This window comes from Grus americana, chromosome 4 (assembly GCF_028858705.1).
Source record: "Grus americana isolate bGruAme1 chromosome 4, bGruAme1.mat, whole genome shotgun sequence".
Classification (NCBI taxonomy): Eukaryota; Metazoa; Chordata; class Aves; order Gruiformes; family Gruidae; genus Grus; species Grus americana.
In genome coordinates, this window is record NC_072855.1 from 80,131,153 (window position 1) to 80,151,980 (window position 20,828).

General features: G+C 44.4%; 1 protein-coding gene across 5 annotated transcripts in view; it reads right to left on the reverse strand.

The window, feature by feature from the left end:
* Positions 1 to 19,822, reverse strand: part of WRN (WRN RecQ like helicase) — a 43,046-nt gene extending 23,224 nt beyond the window's left edge. For 4 of the 5 annotated variants that reach the window (XM_054823262.1, XM_054823260.1, XM_054823261.1 and 1 more), the window contains exons 1-14: positions 19,397 to 19,822; positions 18,818 to 18,932; positions 16,968 to 17,083; positions 15,896 to 16,041; positions 12,943 to 13,091; positions 10,526 to 10,675; positions 8,521 to 8,593; positions 7,496 to 7,607; positions 6,509 to 6,920; positions 5,758 to 5,838; positions 4,434 to 4,578; positions 3,240 to 3,315; positions 2,209 to 2,276; positions 1,738 to 1,846 (exon numbers count right to left, since the gene is read on the reverse strand). In XM_054823262.1, coding sequence (XP_054679237.1) covers positions 1,738 to 1,846; positions 2,209 to 2,276; positions 3,240 to 3,315; positions 4,434 to 4,578; positions 5,758 to 5,838; positions 6,509 to 6,920; positions 7,496 to 7,607; positions 8,521 to 8,593; positions 10,526 to 10,675; positions 12,943 to 13,091; positions 15,896 to 16,041; positions 16,968 to 17,083; positions 18,818 to 18,932; positions 19,397 to 19,404 — 1,760 coding nt within the window. In that variant the 5' untranslated portion in view covers positions 19,405 to 19,822. Of the gene's footprint in view, positions 1 to 1,737; positions 1,847 to 2,208; positions 2,277 to 3,239; positions 3,316 to 4,433; positions 4,579 to 5,757; positions 5,839 to 6,508; positions 6,921 to 7,495; positions 7,608 to 8,520; positions 8,594 to 10,525; positions 10,676 to 12,942; positions 13,092 to 15,895; positions 16,042 to 16,967; positions 17,084 to 18,817; positions 18,933 to 19,396 lie in introns of those variants that run through there. The other variant, XM_054823264.1, reaches the window with a different exon arrangement.
* Positions 19,823 to 20,828: the final 1,006 nt, after the last annotated feature.

The following is a 20,828-nucleotide window of genomic DNA, read 5'->3' on the forward strand; positions in this document are numbered from 1 at the left end:
TACTCTCAATGCTTTCTGCCGCGGCTTTCAGCCTATGCCAATAGTTTATAAAGCAAGTGCAAGCTCAAGGCAAGAGGCTACTTTCTTCCAAGGATCTTTGTGAGAAAAACCTTTTAAAAAAAAAAAAAAGAGGAGTTGGCAGTGACTACTCCAAATCTCTTCCCCTACAGCTGTCCCACACAGACTTTATTAGCACAGTAAGGAATTGGAGTAATAATTTTCCTTGCACAAGAGCTCAAGTTTACTAATAAAACACCCAAAATAAGAAGATACATTAAGTATATTTTCTTTACTTATTTTAATGCAGTTCATCACATTTGGATGTAAGCCTTTCTAGCCTGCATTTTTTTTGCCACGCCTGGCAATCTTTTGTGACCCACTGGTGCCACCTCTGCCAATTTTCAACCAGGTGGCTGCTTTTTCATGACAGATTCAAGGCCAGGTTGGACAGGGCTTTGAGCAACCTGGTCCAGCGGAGGGTGTCCCTGCCCATGGCAGGGGGCTGGAACTAGACAGGCTTCCCAAGCCAAACCAGTCCAGAAGTCTATGAGTTACATTTACCAGTTGAGTCACTTCATATTTGACCTCTTTCAGGGCTCCACAGTCCCTGTTCTCTTAACTTGATGATTAACTGCATTGTATTACAACCCTTTGTTTCAATAGCTTCTCCTCCCTCCTCCCGCCGTGTTTCAGTCCTCAGCAGAACTGCACCCAGACTGACAAATTACCAAATTGCATTATGTTGTAGAATTTCAGCCTTCAAAATGAACAGCCCGCTGCGAAGGTGGTGGATAAACCCTTTCCACTGAGGAGCACAGTATAAAAGCCAAAAGAAAAAGCTGAATAGATATAGACACCCTGCTGATTAATACTCGGTCTAGGAGCTGGCTATAGAGCCAGCCCAGGCTATCCAGCCATTCATCCGCACAGTCGTGATGTGCGGCAGAAAATACCACACATAATTGATGTTCCTTATTTCAAAAAATCTTCATCTCCCCTCTTTCACAAAAGACTTGGTCTTTCTAAGCTAGACAAGGCAGGAACAAACTAGACAGCTTAGTATGATTCCCACAGCTTAAATGAAAACATGTCAGAACTGACTAGCTGTTGTAACAGAAAGCAAGTACCCACATAGAAAGCATTACCAGGGATTACAATTGAAGACATAGGCGTGGTGAAGATAAATAACTGCTCAGGAAAGAGCGATTCAGTGTCACCCACTAGTTGCCCCATCAGACCTTTTAAGAAGGGAAGAGGCCAGGTGCAGGAGACCTACTACACTGTTGTCTCTAAAGTCTGTGTCATAACTTAGACCTGAACGGCCTACAGCTTCCAGCCACATGTTGTTCAGCTGTTACTTCTCAGACCCCAAAGAAGCTCTACCAAATTTTGACATAATTCTCCGGCTCAAATAGCCGGTGAAGCTCCTCCATCAGTTCTGTCTGCGCAAAAAGAGCTTGTGAATCCAAAAATAGCTGAGAAGGATCTACCTCCAGGAACCCCCACCGGCATAGATCCTTTACAAACTCAGCCTACAGCTCACATAGCTGGCAAATCCAGCTATCTTAGACTATTTACACAGTTTGCATGCGCTCCTTGAAACGTACGCTTCACGGCTGACACACAAACAGCCTGCTGTACCAAGCTGCTACCCTAAACACCAAGAAATGCCACAAGCAGAATCCGTGGGTTTCCACAAGAAATACAGCAGCAGCTTGTTACTACCGTGTTACTTACGTCAGCTGCAGCACCTGGTCCTCCATCAAGGAGATCAGAGGACAGATGACAATTCCTGTATATCCAGTGTAAACAGGAGGAAACTGGTAGCACAAGCTTTTTCCATAGCCTTAAAGAAAAGAGGCAGAAGTGAAACATCATGCTTCGTATGCAGCTGTAGCATACAGCTACGTAACACAATCCTAACACTTGTTGAGCTCTAAAAAAGCGATGCTTTTTCCGCTAGTAAAGGAACAAAGATGCAAGATAAGCACCGTCAGCATCCATCCGATACCCCCCTCTCCACCAAGGTCAGTGACAGAGGCTAGGACCGAAATACAAGCAGCCAGCACGGCTGGCTCAGACTCACACAGTTTCAATCAGGGCACCCTGCTCCTATCGGCCACGTGGACAGTCTCCAAGTTTCAGTCCTACTCTCCCCCAAAAAAGAAAAGATTTTTCACAGCTTCTTCAGATGCAAAGGTAACTTACCAGTTGCCATGACAACAAGATTATCTCTTCTGTCTTCTAAAACAGAATTGATCACTTTCCACTGGACCCTTCAAATTAAACACAGGGGAATATTTTGGGTTTGCCCTCCCACGTAACAGACCAATTTTGTGAAACTGCATATTCAGTTGAATTTCAGGTTAAAGAAACCCTTCCGGCTGCTTTATAGCGCTGCCTGCACGCTGCAACCACTCAAGCACTCCAACTACTGCGGGCAGTCCCACCAGCACAGCAGTGGGGATCTAACAGGACTAAGGCACACGACATTTGATGCAGTCGTTCACAGAAGATCACAAAACAAACTCTATCTCCCATACATTAACAACTGATCCACAAGTCCTGTGAGAGCTACAGTCATCTTGAACACAAAAGATTATAAACAGGACCTTGATTTCAACCAACAATTTTCATCCTTTTCTTGTCTTGCAAGTGCACATAACCGCGGTCAATTAAAAAACCTCCCACCCCCACTACCAAAAGTTTACCAAATATTTTCAGCTCTTCAGCCCCGTCTTGCCCAGAAAGCATTCCACCACCCATTATCCAGGAAGATTTCATCCCATTCCCACTGAACTTAAGAACCGCAACAGCAATAATGCTCGAGTACCTGAGCACATACTGCACGGCGATCGCGTCGTGCTAGACAGAAGCTTGTCCCTCCTTAATCAGAGCCACATAAAAGATAACCAAACTAAATTTATCATGCAGAAAATAACATCCATGCAGTTTGCTGCTCACTGTTCAAAAGACCTGAATTCAACCTAATACAATAAAGCTTCGGTCACAGGAGCTATGCCATCAGAAGAGTCAAGAAAAATCACCCTCTGCTGTGAGTGTACTATTGCAGTTAACACTCCGTAAGATTTATTTAGGCATCTTGGGACAGCAAAGGCTGCTTTTCCTAGGGATTTTGCACAGGTCCTAGTTGGTCAGTGCTTTTTCAAATAGCAATGAAGTCAGCCGAGTTGGAAGAAGGGCAAAAAAATGAACCTTAGAGCGTAAAATATACTTACGGTTTAAAAGAAGAATGCCCAAAAGACGTCTTCAGACACGTGATGTGGCTTTCGCTAGGTACTGGCAGCAACGGATCTTTAGCAGGAGAGAGGGGGAAAAACCTCATCTGTGATTAAATTTTAAGAAGGCGAAGCACTCTATTGACAAACAACAGTCTGCTCAGGGTTAGCGATGCCCAGGGCCTAGGATGTGGGCAACTCCAGTTAAGAGAGACATCAAACTCTCAAGAAAGTTACAGGCTAGAATAAAGGATTAAAAAAGCAAGCAGGCTCCTCTGAGACCCTGCACGAGGAGGAGACCATATGGCTTCATTAATGAGCTAATAAACCAGTAGGTATGGTAATGCATAGCTGCATTATTTGCAACATGTGCAGATGAGGTTCTAGATGTTTTACTAGACATGCCTTTAAAGGCCCTACTGAAGTTACACCGCAAGTTGCTAACACAGTCATGGTCCAAAATAGATATATTGGAAATATCAGTAGAAAATTTGAGTTAATATTCAGCAGTAAGAAGCATGACATTTGCACCTAGACTTTTAGTTCGACGCACGTTCCCTGTAACATCCTCTCTGGCTATCCTTTAGAGAGATGAACTGAACAAAGAAACAATTAACTCATCCGTCCCCATCTAGCAGCCCACATCCTGCTTGGAAGAAGCAAACAGCTCTTCTCCTGGCAGATGCTGTTACTTTTGGTGACAGCCAGGGAAGGAAGCTTTCACACAGCGATGGTCCGAACAAGCCAAGCTGTATTTCACCTCACATTTCAGCCTCTGCCCCATCTGATTTGTCTCCACTGGGCCAGCCCCAAGCCAGAATTTCCTAAGAATTCTGCCACGAAGCAGCAATTGTGGGCTAACGGAACAGAAACACTTACGGGAAGTACCATCCTCCCCTCTGCTGTGTTCTAAATAGGTGTCCTCAACTCCACATGACCTCCGCATCCCCAGATGAGATTTATTCTCATTAAGCATACATAACATTTACTGATCATGGCAGAAGTCAACCATGTTTTGCCAAGGACACCTTTAAATTTCCATCTCGACACACGGACAAGTGTTCCTTTCAACACCCAGAGGAGCTTCAACTTTCTGCTTTAAAAAAAACAAGCACAAAGTGTCCCTGTGCTTCCACATCTGCTTCTATAGACAGAGGGCTTGAACTTTCTCGTGCACTAAAATTTAAAACATACCCCAAGATTCCTCCTCTTCTTCCTCAATGCCTTCATCTTCATCACCATCCGGTGCAACGTTCTGTTCCATGTCAGGAGTTTTCCTGGCTTTATTGGACTCTCTCCCAGTTAAACCTCCTTTGGAATCATCTACATCTTCTAAAGACTGATAGGTCAGGAGAAAAAGTTATCTCTGAGGATGAAAGGGTAGATACAGCGCCTGTCTTAGGTAACACGACATAGGGATGCGTGAGTTTTAATCTATTTATGGCATAACTTGGATCTATCGGCACACCGCACAAAGTACCCAGCAAATGGTCATGAAATTTGGATGCTACTGATCAAGTAGTTTAGCCGCTCTGTTTTTCTATCACAAGAGCTTTCGGTTCTTCTTTGCAAAAAGGCCTTCGAAATTTTCAAGACATGAAAATCTTATTTTACAAAACCAATGGTTGGGTTTTGGTTTTTGTCTTTCAGCTACGTGAAGGCACAAGTTGGACTAGGAAGTGACTTAGGATACAACCAGAAAGGATGGGATCCCAGTGTCACATTACACTCCTTGTTTCCAAAACATGGTACTTGGAGGAACATTACTGAAACATCTACTCGAGTCAGCAATTTTGATCAAAATTGCCTTTAGACAAGATTGACATGTAGCACTGAGAACCATCCAGAAGAGACCTGGTTCTTCCCTAGAAGAAAAGGCAACTTCTTTCCCCCCCAGACCTTTGAGTCTTGCTTCCTACTTAGCCATAAGCAACACACTTAACCTCCACGTGTATACAAGCACACCAATCCTTGCGACTGCTCTGGTGGAAGTGTTCGGTCAGTGAACTCAAAATACACATAGTCTCTGGGAGATCAGGAATAAAGCCAAGGTAAAGAGCAATAAGACTCAACATCTAAGTCTTGTTTTCAGGAACTAAAACTCATACCAGTAAAAACACTTTGGGAGGGGCCTGCAAAACACAGCTACAGAGCAATTGGACCTACAGCCCAGCACAGCCACACCTGCAGCCCACAAGCCACCCTGTCAGCTCCACCCCTCGGGCAAGGGTTTGCATGCCTGACACCTGGAGCAGATCAGTTCACAAATTATGATCTACACAAACACAGCAGGTGGGTGGATCACATCCAAGCTGGTATAGTAAAGATGCAGTAGGATGCAAGTGATATTAAAGTCTAACACTAGTAAATGGAGTTCTTTAGGGATCCAGATACCCATCTGTCTTCTGTAGGTAACACTGTTTTCCTTCATACTCCCTCCCCTCAACTACATTCCACTATGACCCAGGAACATCATCATTACATAAAAAAAGGAAAACAACACCCTGGAGGCACTCACTTTAAGCATCTCCATTTCCAGTTCTTCATCACTTTCAATGACACAGGAAATATTTTGTTCGTTGTCTGTGGAGCACGCCTCCTAAGGAAAAAGTTATTTTCTTATCAGCAAAGTTACTTAGATTTTACAAACAACTTTTCAATCTTCTGTACATACTACAAACCACTCATCTGCATGCTTTCACTTCTTACCCAAATTAACTAAGCCCAACATGCAGCTCTGAAGCCTGCCCATTAACACGATATCTGAAAGAAATATTAGAACATACAAGGCCTTGTAGCAAGAGACAAAAACAGTAGTGTCACCAGATGTGTAAAACACTGGGAACATAAGGAAATTACAATCTGATTTAAGAAGCATCAATCCACATTCAGCAGTCACTAGAGGGATTGCTATTTACTGATCCCCTGGCAAGATCTGCTATTTCTTCATGGCCATGGTTGGAGATGCTCGAGCACAGAATTTGTCCCCAGACTCCAAGAAATTCTTTGATAACATATTGGCAACTGAGAGGGGAACACTCATCAGGCTATCTAGAGCTTCTGTATTCGGTACTAACCCTCCCAAGCACATGACTGAAGAGCAGCTCTGTGCAATATCAACTCCGCAACTATTTTCCAGACTCTGAGCCCCTCTTCCAGCCCACCTTAATATCCTCTCGGGAACAGAACTTTAAAATCATGGGAGAACTTAAGGATGAGATCGCTCCCCCTGCTGAATGTCCGTGATTAACCAGAGCTTTTCTCATTACCTCAGGCGCAGCATCGTCACCCAATTCTTTTGCAGCCTGAGATTCCAAGATCTGCAGTTCTTGCTCAGTAATGTCTAGCGACACGAAGTCATCTCTGTCTTTGTCCTTAGAGCTGGCTGCCGCAACCCCATCTTCCACAACAGCCTTGCCTCTCTTCGCCTCTTCTTCATTACCATCTCCCTCCAAGAGGGCAGCTAGCGTAGCATCAGAGCAGATGTTGAAGTCACCTTCAAGTTGATTCGCAAATTCAGGCATTTCAACTTTTTGCGCTTCAACGTTTGCTGACTCCGCTTCAAGATTTGTTGGAGTTGCGCCACGGTTCCTCTCCAGTACAGAAAGGGAACCTGAACCAAACAGTGTGCTTCTTAAGGCACTGACATTCTCCGATATGTCAGCTAGTATTTCTGCAGCCCTAGAAGGTAAAACAAGAAAGTTCAACTAAAATAAAGAAGTTGGTACATACATCTTAGCCTTAAGCAGAACTGAGCATTCTAGAGTACTGTTTCTCCAGACACTTAGTCCAAAATTCACATATAAAGGTTCATCATTCATATGCAATTGGCATTGCACTTCTGAGAAGACAATTCAATTTCTTTACACTATAAACCTATAAAAACTCTCCAAAACTACCATTTGTGGTATCGCCCCCACACTTGTATCAAGTCTCCAGACTTCTGGTCAGTAGTCATGCCTGAGTCCTGAGTATTTATGAGAGAAGGTCGTGCTGTGCATTTCAGCAAGAAGAAAACAGATTCAGTACAGTTCAGCATCAAACCCATCGCCATTAGACCAGGGAAAGCCTACGTTCCTACATATAAAGACAATGTTTTCCCATCAAGTTTACGTGCTTTCTTTTCTTTGAAAAGGACACACAGATAACAGAGACGGCTGTTAACACACGTGTATTTTGTCCCAAGGGACCATGGGGATCAAGAAGAAAACACTGATCTTACAGGCAGAGACAGGCCGGCAAAAAAAAAATCTCACCTCTGCAAATTTTCAAGTTGTCCAGAAGTGTCAGGGAAGTGAAAAGCCAGGTTCGTCATCTCTTCAGCTAGCGCAGTCAAGCGCTCCTTCACGCCCTCTGACAACGCGTCATCTATAAGAAGGGCCAGAGTTATTTCACAATAACTGACATTTAATATCTAGATGCAAATAAGTTGCATTCAAGTAACTGCATTTCTACAAGATCTACAGCTGATAAGACACCTTTTTCCAGTGCTTAAAAACCAAGTATGCAGAAGCAGGCCAAGTTTCCATGTACTTCAGCATTTCATCTCTTCCAGCGGCCTGTTACACAGGTATCCTTTTTCCCTGAGCCTAACAGTACCACTGCAAAGCCATCCTTCCCCAGTATACCCTCCAGCTTCCAGAAGAGCGCTGCCAACACAGATGTGCTGACTAAACCAAAGCTGAAAAACTGCACGTCTTATTAAGGGGTTAGTACTGCCACTTCTGTCTTTGATATCAAAGTCAAATTCAGCCAAAAGAAAAAAAAACTCCCCCTGCCTCTTTTCAACCATAAGCTACATGGAATACTTAGCTCACGAGGCACGGAACTGAAGAAAACTCAAGATTTTAGAATCGCTTTTCTAATCAAGCATATAATGCTAAGCCGCTCTAGAATATTTAGGTCCTATTTATACACCGCAAGAAAAACATTACTTCACAACATCTTTCAAAAGAAATAAGACCACAAAAAATACTAGATATTTTTTCTGCATCAGCAGAATTGAAATTAACTCACTGAAGTGTTTCCATAAACAAACAGGAATGACAGCAGGAATTCTTACCATCTCTGTACACAGCGGAAACAAACAACATACCAAGACTGCAGTCCTACATCGCTATGGAAATCAGTTACACAGTGCCATAACCCAGGTCATCTAAGATCCCCTACAGGGTGCGCTTTCTGGAAACAATCTCTAATCGCCAAGAAGCCAGACAATCCTGACACAAAAACCCCTGCTGTAAACCAGAATCAATTCCTTATGCTTTAATGTGTAATTTACCTCTTCTTACACAAGGTAACTTCCCGTCACTGTTATTCATATTTTTCAGTTTTTGATAAATGATGAAGCCAGCCTGCAAAAGAAAGGAAAAAAAATAGTACTCAGTACTTTGCAGAGAAACAATATCCTAGAGACTAAACAAAAACCCCAAGAACTAATTCAGCAAACCATGGTACGAATACACGGTGAACATCAAATTCTGAGCTGTTGGCCCATGCCGTACAACGGTCACTAGTCTCACGGCATTGTTCACCACAACCAGGTTATGTTTCACAGAATGCTTCACAACAGGCCAAGTCCTGCCTTGGGGTCCACGCCGTAGTAGAAACTCTTCTATAGATCCCAGCGTGGTTATACTCTAAAGCTAGCCGCAAATAGAGAGCCCCAAGTACTCCGCTCCCGGTCTCACCATCTGCTCCCACCTCATGCAGATTTTATGTGGTGCTCCAAGACAATAGCTATGAACATAGCAGGATAGCTTCTGTGTGCTTAATATTTCCCTTGATATGAATAATAAGTTCCAACAGGAAAATGCAGCCTAAAGCCAGAAATGTGCTAATTAGGCTACACGTGTTAACCAAAGCATCTTAAAGAGCAAAGGAAAAGAAACAAGGTACTCCCTCGTGTTTTCCTGTGAGGCTCCAAGAGGCAGGCCAAGTGAACAGAGCACAGCAAGGAAGCACCGCACGGAAAAAGTGGATTACAGCAGCTGCACCAGCAGCAAAAATAGAGCTCCTTTCCTTACTGGTTTAGATCTTTAGGTGCTAAACCCTCCATAGTTTCAATTCAACTAAACTCGAAAACATTCAATGTTTCCCAGTGTCAGAAAAAACCCAACCAGAGACCACTGTCCCACTTCCTCTAACCTCATCACAGCAATAAAAGCCTGAGGGGATTTATTTCACTGCCATAAAGAACCATTTTCTCCCACGAAGCAGGCAGCACTCAACAGCGTACAGGTAAATCCCTTCAGAGAACTGCAGGAAAACTATGCTCTCTTCAACATGGTGAAAAAGCAGAGGTTTCTACAGAGCTACAAAAATTCGAATGCAATTAAATTACTCGTCCTAGTAATCCACACTGTGGTTCTGCTGTATTAGCCACTGGACAAGGTTGTACTTGTTAAAAGTTGCTAATTAATTTTATCTCGCTTATTATATTTAGCAGGATTTTGGTTCACAAGCAGCTCAAAAAAGATGACCAAAAACCCCAGGAGAACAACACATCCGGAAAAAAGCTAACAAGCTACAGTGAATACCCGCAGACAAGGGAACCAAAAAAATAATTACCCACTCCTCCATGGCTGACATGTATTTACGTACAATAATCAGTTATGTTACACCTCTGTGGGATCATCACGCTGCAAGAATTTAGGCTTACTCCATGCAGACAGATATCAAATCCACCCGATCGCTCCATCAAACCTCGCTTCCCTGAGGTGACAACTTGAAGCGAGTCCTAACGGACAGACACTCCTCAGGCAAACTTGCTGGTGCCCGTGTTACTTGGCACATTCAGAGCACAGCAGAACTTCCAGGAGCCCTGCTCGGTGAATGGGCTTGACTAACAAGGCAAACCTTGCGACACCACGAAACACTAAAAATTAAGGACCTCACGCAAGGTTCGTGGCTGCTGTGGAACGGGGTTTCTTTATTCCATCTACATTCAAGTTACCATGCAAAATGTTCACCACAACATCCTCTTCAAGGCATCTCAGCAGCAAGACAGGTTACCAAGTCAGGCACAAGCAGTACCGTCTTCAACAGAGAAGGTATTATGAAGCTCTGCATGAATACTGAGGTTTAAAAACTCAGACAAGGAATTGGACAGCAAGCTACCTGGTGGCTTTTCCACCCTTAAGCATCCCTTATCCACAGTGGACCTCAGAGTCCTCCTATGGTTCTTCACATCCTGTAGCAGAAAGGCATTAAAAGCAGCAGCTAACGGCTCATTAGACAAGGAATTTATTGATACGGGAGGAACCGTGATCTCCTCTTGTACTTACATAGGCATCTGTGGCTGCGTACAGTTTTTGCTCCTCATTGAGTGGAAACTCTTCCCAGTTACTACAGCGGACAGACGTATCCTTCAAAAGCTGCTTGCCAAAAAGGTGTTTTACCAGACCATTCAGACTCCATATCTCCTTACACTTCAGCTGGGGAAAGCAAAAAAAAAAAACACCACAAAAAAGAGGACTTTGTTAAACAAGGAAAGCAATTGGACCTGGCAGAATTTATTCCTAGAAGTGGCAAAGCATACTTAATCCCTCAGTAGAAGCAGAGAGCTCTCTGTTAGTCAGAACAAACTAGTTTCTCAAAGCAGTAACTGTTCTCCAGGCCTCATTCTGCTCTCATCATATTAAGAGGTAGCATGGCTATTTGAAAGCTATACTACCCTACCCTGAAACTGAGTTGTTAGAGACCATACCTACATTGTCAAACTGGAAAGACAGCATCAGGGCCAGACGAGTCCATGCCGTCTGAGGTGGTACCAGACACGCTACCGAAAATAAGGATTCTGTACAATGTAGCGTCCGGGTTGATAAAATAGAAGCCATCGACTTCAACAGCAACCTCTCTCTCCTCCAGGATTCTCCTATTATTTGCCTTTCTAATTAGAAAAACTGAATAACCAGCACCAGGAATTTTTTTAATATAAGCACAGGAATATTAAAGTCTGCCTGCAAGTGCGTTGTCATCTTTTGCAAGTCCGAAAGCAAGCGGAAAAGAGCGCGGTTCTAGACCGCGCTGACCACCGTTCAGCGTGCCGGGAAGCAGTTCAGCGGCATCTCTACAGGTCACCCCACCACACTGCTCTTCTCCATCCCTTTTGTTGTCCTACTTGCCAATCATAGTTGCTCCACGCTATTCTCTTATAGCTGGTTTGGGAAACTTCCCTTCAGACCCCAAGGATCTAGGACTCCGGGGCACAGCCTACAGCTATTCCAACTTGTGAGCACTTGCAAAACATGCAGAACTGTCAAGCCTAACAGCAGCACTGAACCATTATCAGCTTATTCCTTATATTTAGCATGGAAAAAACCCTACCAACTACTCATTGTAGGTTCCCCAAGCCTTCCCCCTTGCATAGTGCCATTATATATAACCCTATTCTTTGTTCTCTCAAGCTTCACTTGCAAGTCTATTTTTGTTCTCTCTTCAGCAGAAGACTTAAAAGCTGCTATCGGAGATCATGTCGCTCATCTTCATAACAAATTATCCTGGAGTCAGATGCTGGGATAATAAAAAGGGGTGGGGGTGAACTGGGTAAACTCAGAGTTTGAAAAAACCCAGGTCCTTCTATTGCTTGAGCAAAACAGATTAATTTAGACAACTTCCAACCCACTAGGAACCAGAACTTGAAGGTGGCTCATATGGAGAGCACTGCCCCAAATGCTGCTGATCATCACCTTGTCTTCTCCCCCACTGTGATTTAATTACACAGGGTACATGAAGCACAGAACAGGGGAAGGTAGAAGCAGGATTATTTCTGGGCATTCATCTCCATCCTCCACCAGGAAACTGATTGTTGCTATTATCCTACCCAACAAAAGAGTGCACAGAAGGGCAAAGTGCACAGAAAAGCTGAGTACAGCTAAGAAAAAACCTTGCCTATACAAAACCACAGAAAAGCTTTTAGGGACACAGTAGAAATAAGAATGGCAGGATGACTTGGAAGGTAACGAACCTTTTGCTCTCTTCCCTAATAAGACAGCACAACTCTCCCCATATCAAGCGATATCTAACTAACATCCCACTCAACTCAAAATCAAGATGCGCCAAATGGGACGCTAGTTCTCAGCCATGGGTCATCAGGGACTGGAAATCGCACCCACGTGAGAGCAGAGGTGACACCAACTCCAGAGTCATGCAGCCAAAGATATTACCACAGCTCCGCATCACATGGCGGACGCCTCCACACGGAGGACTTTGAGGAAGACATGGATGCTTCCTTCCAGCACCAAGCACGCCACAGCAGGAGGGCTGCCTCCCTTCAACCAGGCATCGGTACTTCTACCGCCTCCGCAGCGTTTCTTGGGTCTTATTTTAAAGGTTTAGCCGTTGCTCGGACAAGTACACCCTTGGCGGTAGAGCCCTGACTTGACACCATCCGGCCATTTCCATCGCTAAGAAGTACAGAAAACGCATCTGCAGCTGAATCAAAAAGCCATACCTTGTTAATGCAAAAGGTGAACAGACCTGAAAGGGGACAAGTGTTCACTAAGAACTGGCTCACTCAAAGACAGCACTTAGTTCTGCAGACTTTTAAAGTCCTTTTTAAACATGCTACAACACATCTCTGCTTCATTCCACGCAACACATTTGCTATCGGAATTTAACTCTTATGAAGACAAGGAAGCCTCCTTATGTATAGCACAAAACCAAGATTCCCCTCCCACAACAAAAAGGTTTTAAATTTTACTTTCTCATTAGCAACGTCAGCCAGCTCCACAAAGCTCTTCAGTTTGATTTCAAAGTCACTCATCAGCTTCCATTGATCTCCCTCAATTCCTACGCCAACCTTTTTAATTGTTTCATCTTCGAGCAGTCTTTTGAGTCCCTTGGGAAAACCTAAAATAGATTAAGCCCAAACATGAGAAACTGAATACTGGAAGATGCCAGAAAGTCTAATGGAAATGACAAAATCCTACCACAAAGGCCATCTGAAAAGCCTTGTGCTTTTAGAGGAAAAGCCCCCAAAGTTGCTCTGTTTATGTGACTCTCGGTACTCTGGAATGACTGGAAGCACCAATGGGTTGTGACCTATCATCTGCACACAAGCAGCAATGAAATATTTGAAATATGCTAATTCATTCTGTATCTGAAAACAAATCTAGTAAAAAAATTAAACCATATTATTTCATTTGTCTTATTAATCGTTAAATCACATAACAAAAAGGCAACCTCTAACTGGAGAGGATAGTTTAATTCTCAGCAGTGGATGCTCATGAAACCAAATGCAATGTTATTTTACTGTTTTCCACCTAATTCCATCCCTGTTTGCTACTTCAGATTCCCAGGAAACAGTTTAAACAGTAAGCATGGGGAATCACCAGGAAAACCCATTCTGCGGGGGCATACTCAGCGCTAACGCCGGGCCGGTCCAACAGCAGCATTTGGAAAACAATTCACCAACCAGATCCTGCACCAAGCCCAGACAAGTTAGTAGGAAGAAAATATTCAAGTATGTTCAGAAATGATAAGTATTCTTTTTTGATTTATCCCGAACTGACAGCACAGCAATCCTGGATCAAATGGTATTTTCAAGTTTACAGGAGTAAATAGAAGCATGCAGCTTTCATATCTGGTTTTCTACACGAGGGAACAGCCACAGACACTTCGTACTTAAAGCAATGCAGCCTTTCTCCCCTCTGTGTTGGTTTCCATTAAAAAAACAAATCCGAGCATCTTATTTAAATACATACCTTCAGAAACCCACCGCTGGATAGCCTGAATTTGTCTCAAGCGTAATTCTAGTACCTACAAATACACAATATTGCACAAACGCCTAGTCCTTAGTATCTGGCTCTGTTCCATATTTCAAGTTTCCTTTTCACTACTGTAATACCTATTTACGTACTTCCACAATCAATTTGCATCACCGATTTTATTTTTACACAACTAACTCCACGCTTTCACAACTACCACTAACGCTATACAAGACACTTTTGCAACTGCAGCCACAATCAGCTGTGCTGCGGACTGTGCAAGTCCAGTTCAAAGCATTAGAGCATTACTGTTGAAAACAACAAAACTGTAGTAGCCTGGTGCTGTAAAATGCAAAGTACAACACTGCTAAAGCACCTCAGCCATAACACAGTACGCAAAGTCCTCTGTAGAGAAGATCAATACTGTTGGGCTGATGAAAAGCCTGCAACACATGCAGCTGATTCACTGAACAAGGGATTTTCCGCTAAGAAAATTATAATGAAAATCTTCAAGGAGGGGAACTTCCCAGTAGAGGACTTGTGCTCCATTTCTACCACCTCACTTCCAGAAAAGTGACTGTATGAACTAAACGAGTCTAAGTGCAACACTGTACCGAGGCTACAATCTGAGAAACAGGCCACATCTTCTTCGACGGCTGTAAGGAAAAGAGTAACTGAAAACTATCAAGAATCTTCCTGACAAATAGGTGTAATTTGTGTCTTTTATACACAGTCCAAGAACTCTCCACTCCTCCTCCTCCTACATTATTTTTTGCAATAGAAAAAGGTAAGTCTGACCGAACCGGCTAAATCTGCCAACACCTACGTTTCTGTAGGTCAAAGGTATTCTGCATAATAAGCAGAAGTTGGCTGCGGTTCCTGCGAAAAGGTCGGCTTCTCGCTCGGTTCAAAGAGCACCTCCCATCGACAAGAACAGAGATTCTAGAAAACGATTCAGGAGGAAACACCATCTTCTGCTGTAACTCTCAGCAGCCCGCCCACGCACAACCCTACTCCGCATCACCACAAAAACATCTTCGCTTCCAGAATCAAAAGCACTTCAGGTCCTGATGACTCTTCTTCCCTTCGCTTCCTTTCCTCAAATCTTTTCCTTTTGTGTACTTGTACCTTTCTGCCTCCCGGATCAAATCGCCTCCAGCAATTAAATTTTCCACCCCATTTGCTATAAATGACAAAGGATTGAACACCAACATTAAAATTATCGCTATTATACCTCAGCAAGCGCACCCCAGGGAAATCAGAGACATCTCACAGGCAGAGTTTCAATCTAACATTCAAACCAAAGGTTATAAAATTGCAGCCTCCTTCCCTCATTCCTGTTTCCCCTATTCGGAAGCTTTTATTCACATCCATAATGAATTCAGACTCCGTCGAGCACAGGCCCTTCTCTCCCCACAGCTGCATCACACCAGGTACCTAGTGTTCTTTCTGAAAACCTATGTCACAAAATGCAGGTATTCGGAACAAACACCACGACGGCCATCATCTTTTTGAGGGTTTTAATTAGTAATGCCAAATTAAAAAGAAACACAGCCTGCTAAATTTAGGTTCGTTGGTTTTGGCACTAAACGGAAAGCTCATTATATGAGCAGGGCGTTAAATTTTGCAAACTGAAGGAAAATATTCTTTCCCACAGAGAAAAAAAATAATCCTCAAATAAGATTCTTTTGCCCTGTTCAGAACCCAACACACTGTATGCCAGCATACAGAGCAAGACTTGGGCTAACATCCCCTGGATATACATAGGCAATACTCACAAGGATAAATCCCTTTATTACAGGCAGAAAAGGGGGAAGATGGATGGATTTCTCCTATCCAGTGTCCTGCGAAATATCAGCTATTGCTCAAGGCTTAAGTTCAAACTTAATCACACACAACAGAGGACAACTCGTGCCCTAAGTAATAACAAGAGAGGAAGTACAGCACCTGACATTGAAGAGATGTGAAACAAATAACACTTCTCCTCAGTTACACATATCTGGATGACAGCTACTTTTGCCATTTTTCCTTTAGTATAGGATGGTGGCCATTCGATATCAAATCCAACAGCATCCCCGTCTGATAAATTCTGCCTGAAAAGAAATGGATATTCCTCACAGTTAACTGTTCTTCTACCAGTATTTTCAATATCACTCTTAAGTCATCTTACATAAAGATCAAGACAATCACAGCCAGCTCATCATTTTTTTTTTTTCCCCCACACGTACAGGACACAGAAACCATTTTAAAATCAAGACTGTAAGGAGGTGAAATTCCTGCTGGTCCCAAAAGCTACAAGAAAGGCTTCAAACCTTAGCAGATCTTACTGCATGCAAACAGTCATATAAAAGCCTCAGGAAATAGCCAGATAGAAAAGGGTTTATAGCCCCTTGAGAACTTGCTCTTCATCAATCCCACTGCGCTTTAAGTTTTACATTTTTTTTCCCCCCCAATGCTATCCGTTGTGCTACGCAAAAACGGGAGGAAACGCTAATCTATTTGCATCATGAATCTACTACCTTTTCTTCAAACATACAGTCCCCAGTTACAAATTAACACATACGCTTGACTTCTTCCAGCTCGTACTTCCCCGTGAAGTCAAAGTTCACGGAACTATCCATACTGCGCAAGGCAAAGAATCTGCATTACAGGTCTTACCGCTTCTGCTTAACGGGACTGCAAGGTTCAGCAATGGCATCTCCCATAAAAAGACCAAATGGGAAACTATTAACGGCCTAGCAGCATGGGAAAAGGTATTCTGAAAACAACAGTCACTGTAGAGAATCCAGGCATTATTTGCCATCATGAGAAATAAGTTCAGTTTGTGCTTGGAACCAGAAAGACACATTTGCCATGGATAACAAGACACTCTACACAACCAGATGTTTCCTGTGGCTGTGCTGTTGCCCTCTGGACACATGGAATGCATAATCAGGCAGAACGAGACAGAGAGAAGAGCCAAGACCTTTTCAGAAAGGAAAAAGCCCCCAAAACACCCCACCAGACTAAGAGCTATTACCTGATATCTTCTGAGAGAAGGGAACAGTCGCTGGCTTCGTAGCTGTAAACGACAGAGCCGCAGAACTCCAGGAACGGCAGCCCATCTTCCAAAACGCTCCTCTGAACAGCAGATTTCTGTCAAACAACATTTGGCAGAGGCTCAGTTACCGGCCGCACGTAACCCTCCCACAGAAATGTGGCATCACCGCAACCGCCGCGTGCGACTTCAACCCGGCGAGGCTGGCACCCGCGGTTACCGAAACCGCGCAGCTCAGGGCCGGTATCGCCGTCAACTAAGAGGGTGATAGCCCTCCCCTCATTAAAACACGCCCCAATTTGTTTACTTAACTCCGAGCACTCGGACTGAAATCATGCAGGGTGAACTTTCAGCTCAATTTAGTTAATTTGGATTCTTCCCACCACAGAGCTTCTGTTGCTCTCTGAGACCAAAGTTAAGGAAAACATCCATTTTTGACAGTGTCAAAATGCTACAGCACTTACACTCCTCAGAAACGTGAGGAAGAACATAAGAAAACGGACAATGATTTGGTAATTAAAAGTCATTGTTGAAGTAATTCAAATCCCATTAGGCTGAAGTCTTCTGACACAGCTCTGTTTCAGTACAGCTGTAAGCGACAGCTCACTTGCCCTCTTTGCTCCATTTGATGTTTCTGCCAACCCGCTTGACTTGACCTGCCAGATATAGTGTGTGAGGAACTTCAGAGGTCTAAAACTCGACAGATTTAAAACCACGTGCAATATTTGAAAGGACCGATCTCCTCCATCAACTGATGGTTACTGCTTTACCAATTGAAGCTTTAGGCACACAAGGTAAGGTGCAGTTGGCAGTTTCTTCCCCTTTCAGAAGCGTATTTACTACAGTTATTGACCGACAAGCTTACTTGAACTGCAAAACTTCCAGTAACATTCACCCGCTCCAAAAACCTTCAGGCTGGTTAAACACTTGCAAGTAAGCTACGATGCCAGTAGCAGCAAATCTGGTTAAGTATCACACAATAACACTTGGGGAACATGATCTCGTCAATCAAGAGAGGCCACATCACACAAAAACAGGTTTTAATACAGTTCAAATCAAAGTCATGTTGGCTTTAACTGACATGTTTTCATATCCACGCTGCTAATTCTTTATTCCCACTTTATAGAAGGAAAACTGCTGAACTCAGTCTTCTGCTTTTCTCTCATTAATTAGTCTTCTATTTGTTAAAGCAGTTTCAGGTGTTACAGGGGGAGGTCCCTTCTAGTGGGAAGTTTTATATTGAAACTGCTCATACATGCAGGAAAAAAAAACATTCAAGGACACATCAACATTCTTGGAACACGAGAAATTTTGACATTATCTTAGTGATCAGTTAATTCTTCCAACACCTCTGAGCTGCAAAACCTTCTGAAATAACGAACATGTGCAAATGAAGAGAGGCAGAGGGCTTTCCGAGGACAAATTCCCCCGTCAGGCCACAAATTGAGCTCTCAAATTTGGATTCAAGCAATACACAGTCCTTGCTGCTATCCAGCCCACAATACTGGGTGAGCAAAGCACCAAGAGCTGCCTCATACTTTGGTGGCTTTGTCACCAGAATTCAAGTTTGTCAGAAAGAAATTTCTACAGAGGTCACAGCAACAGCCTTTGGGTGATACTTTGTATTTTAATTTTTGAAAAAGAGACTTTAACAAGCCAATGCAATCAGAAAGATCACAGGATTACCTAAATTTAATTACAGGTATGAGGGACAAACCGGCTGTAGATGTGTACAGAAGTCTGAGGCACAAGTCTAACTGAACGCATGTGGCCCACATTTGGTTTATTATGCAGCCTGCAACCAACTGAATTTCCCCTGTGTGATGACATACCTTTTGATCACCCAAAACTCCCTCCTGGCTTTGTGTTAGCATCCACTGTGGATATTTATTGTGCAGAGTAGTAGACAGCAAATCCATTTTATGCATTTTTTCCACATTTCTGTTACTTTTACATAAAAAAAAGAACAAAAAAGTAGAACAGTCACTAGTTTGTACAGAGACAAGCTGTTAGCATCATCAGGGCAGAACAAGGTTACGCAAGATCGCTACCTCGATGTTAAAGTTTTGTGCACGAGAATGGACATGCACACAGCTGCGCACGTTAGACGGTGGAAGAGCTTTAGGAATTATGTTGTTGTTCGCATCAGAAAGAACAAGACAAAAACCAGTCAAACCTCTTAAAGTCCTTGTGGGTAAGAAAGTTCAGTCTAGTTTTATGGAGATCAGTGATTCAGAGCAGAGGAGGACACCTATGGCCACTTCTGGTCAAGGCAGCCATTGTCAAGTAGACACATTTATCTGATGTTTTAGTTAAAAGCACAGGAACCAGCCACCTGGCTTAGAAGCTATCAGCTGCATTTGCTGACAAATGAAATGAGGAAAAAAAGTCAAACTCAAAACAAGACTCACACAAACATGAGATTTAAGTCAGGAAGACATGCTGGCAGAAACAGAAGATTTTCAGCCCTGAAAATGGGGGTTTTCTTTCAGGGGAGTGGAGCAGGATTTCCTAGTTGTGAGCAAACGATGACCAGACTGGAGCTGTTCCAGCTTCTCCCTGGACTGCTTCTAGTGCAATTTAGGAATCCTCCTGGAGATGAAGAAAAACAGTTCACAAGGGAGAAGTTTCTCATTCTGCTTCTTCCCACTAGTCCCCACGTGCTCAATACACTTTAACAACAAAATCAAGCCACGACTGTCTCAGTAAGAACATACTTTCTCCCTACACTTCCTCATCATCAACAACATGCAAATGCTAGGCAAATAAGTTCAGTTCTTCACAGCTCAAAAACATCTTTATTTTTTTAATCAATTATCTAGGCTAGAGAAATTTTTCTTCCCTTAGTTACCTGTCCAGTTCTGCAGTAGCATGACCAACTACCACCTCAAAAAGAAGTTCAAAGAGTATTTTCATACTAAACCAGCCACAAAACAGCTACTAGCAAGATGCCTCATTTAGAGCCACTCCGCTCCCGGGAGCCACGATCGCTGCAAACAGGAACAAGCAGCACAACGGCTAGAAACAAAGAACACCTCGCAGCACCCACATCGCCAGCTGCCACCCACAGCTCTAGCAGCCCACCTCCCAAAAAAACCAGCTAAAAGCTCCAAAGCGCCTTTGGGAACACCAGGCAAGCGGGAACCGCTCACCACAGCATCACCCGCCTTCCCAGCGATAAACCAAGCACCCGAACCCGGGAGCGCTTCGGCCCTGGCAGCTGCCAACCAAGGACGACGTGACCTGCTCGGGTCCCCTGGGGGCAGCCGGTAGCAGCCGCGGCGAAGCCCTCACAGAGGGGTCAAACTGCCTCATTTCCTCACGGGAAACCCGCAGGCTCACCGCCCCCCACCCCCGGGCGGGTACGAAGCGAGCACCCGGAGCCCTCCCGCGCAGCAGGAGCCCCCCTCAGGGCTCTCCCCTGCCTCCCGGTACCGCAGAGCGGGAAGGCCCCGGGGTCAGCGTCCCTAGGGCCCGGCGGTGCCCCCAGCAGGCCGGGACCGGCAGCGGGACTCTGGCCCCGGAGCGGCGGCGGGCTCGGAGGCGGCCCGTTCCACACAGTAGCTCCCCCCGCCCAGGCAGCGGCCTCCTCCCGGGCCCCCGAGCCCGACGGCGGAGAAGCCTCAGCCCGCCCTCACGGGCCGCCGCTCACTGAGGGCCAAGCTCCGCACCAGCGGTGGCTCATACATTTAGCGTCACGTCGCGGTGTTAATACGTCACTGAGGCAGACGGCTCCGCCCCCTCCGCCCCTCCGCCCCCCCGCGGGCCGGCCGTCTCCCCGAGCAGCGGCGGCGGGAGGTTACCCGAGGTGACGCGCATGCGCGGTGGGGCGGTGGCTCGGCG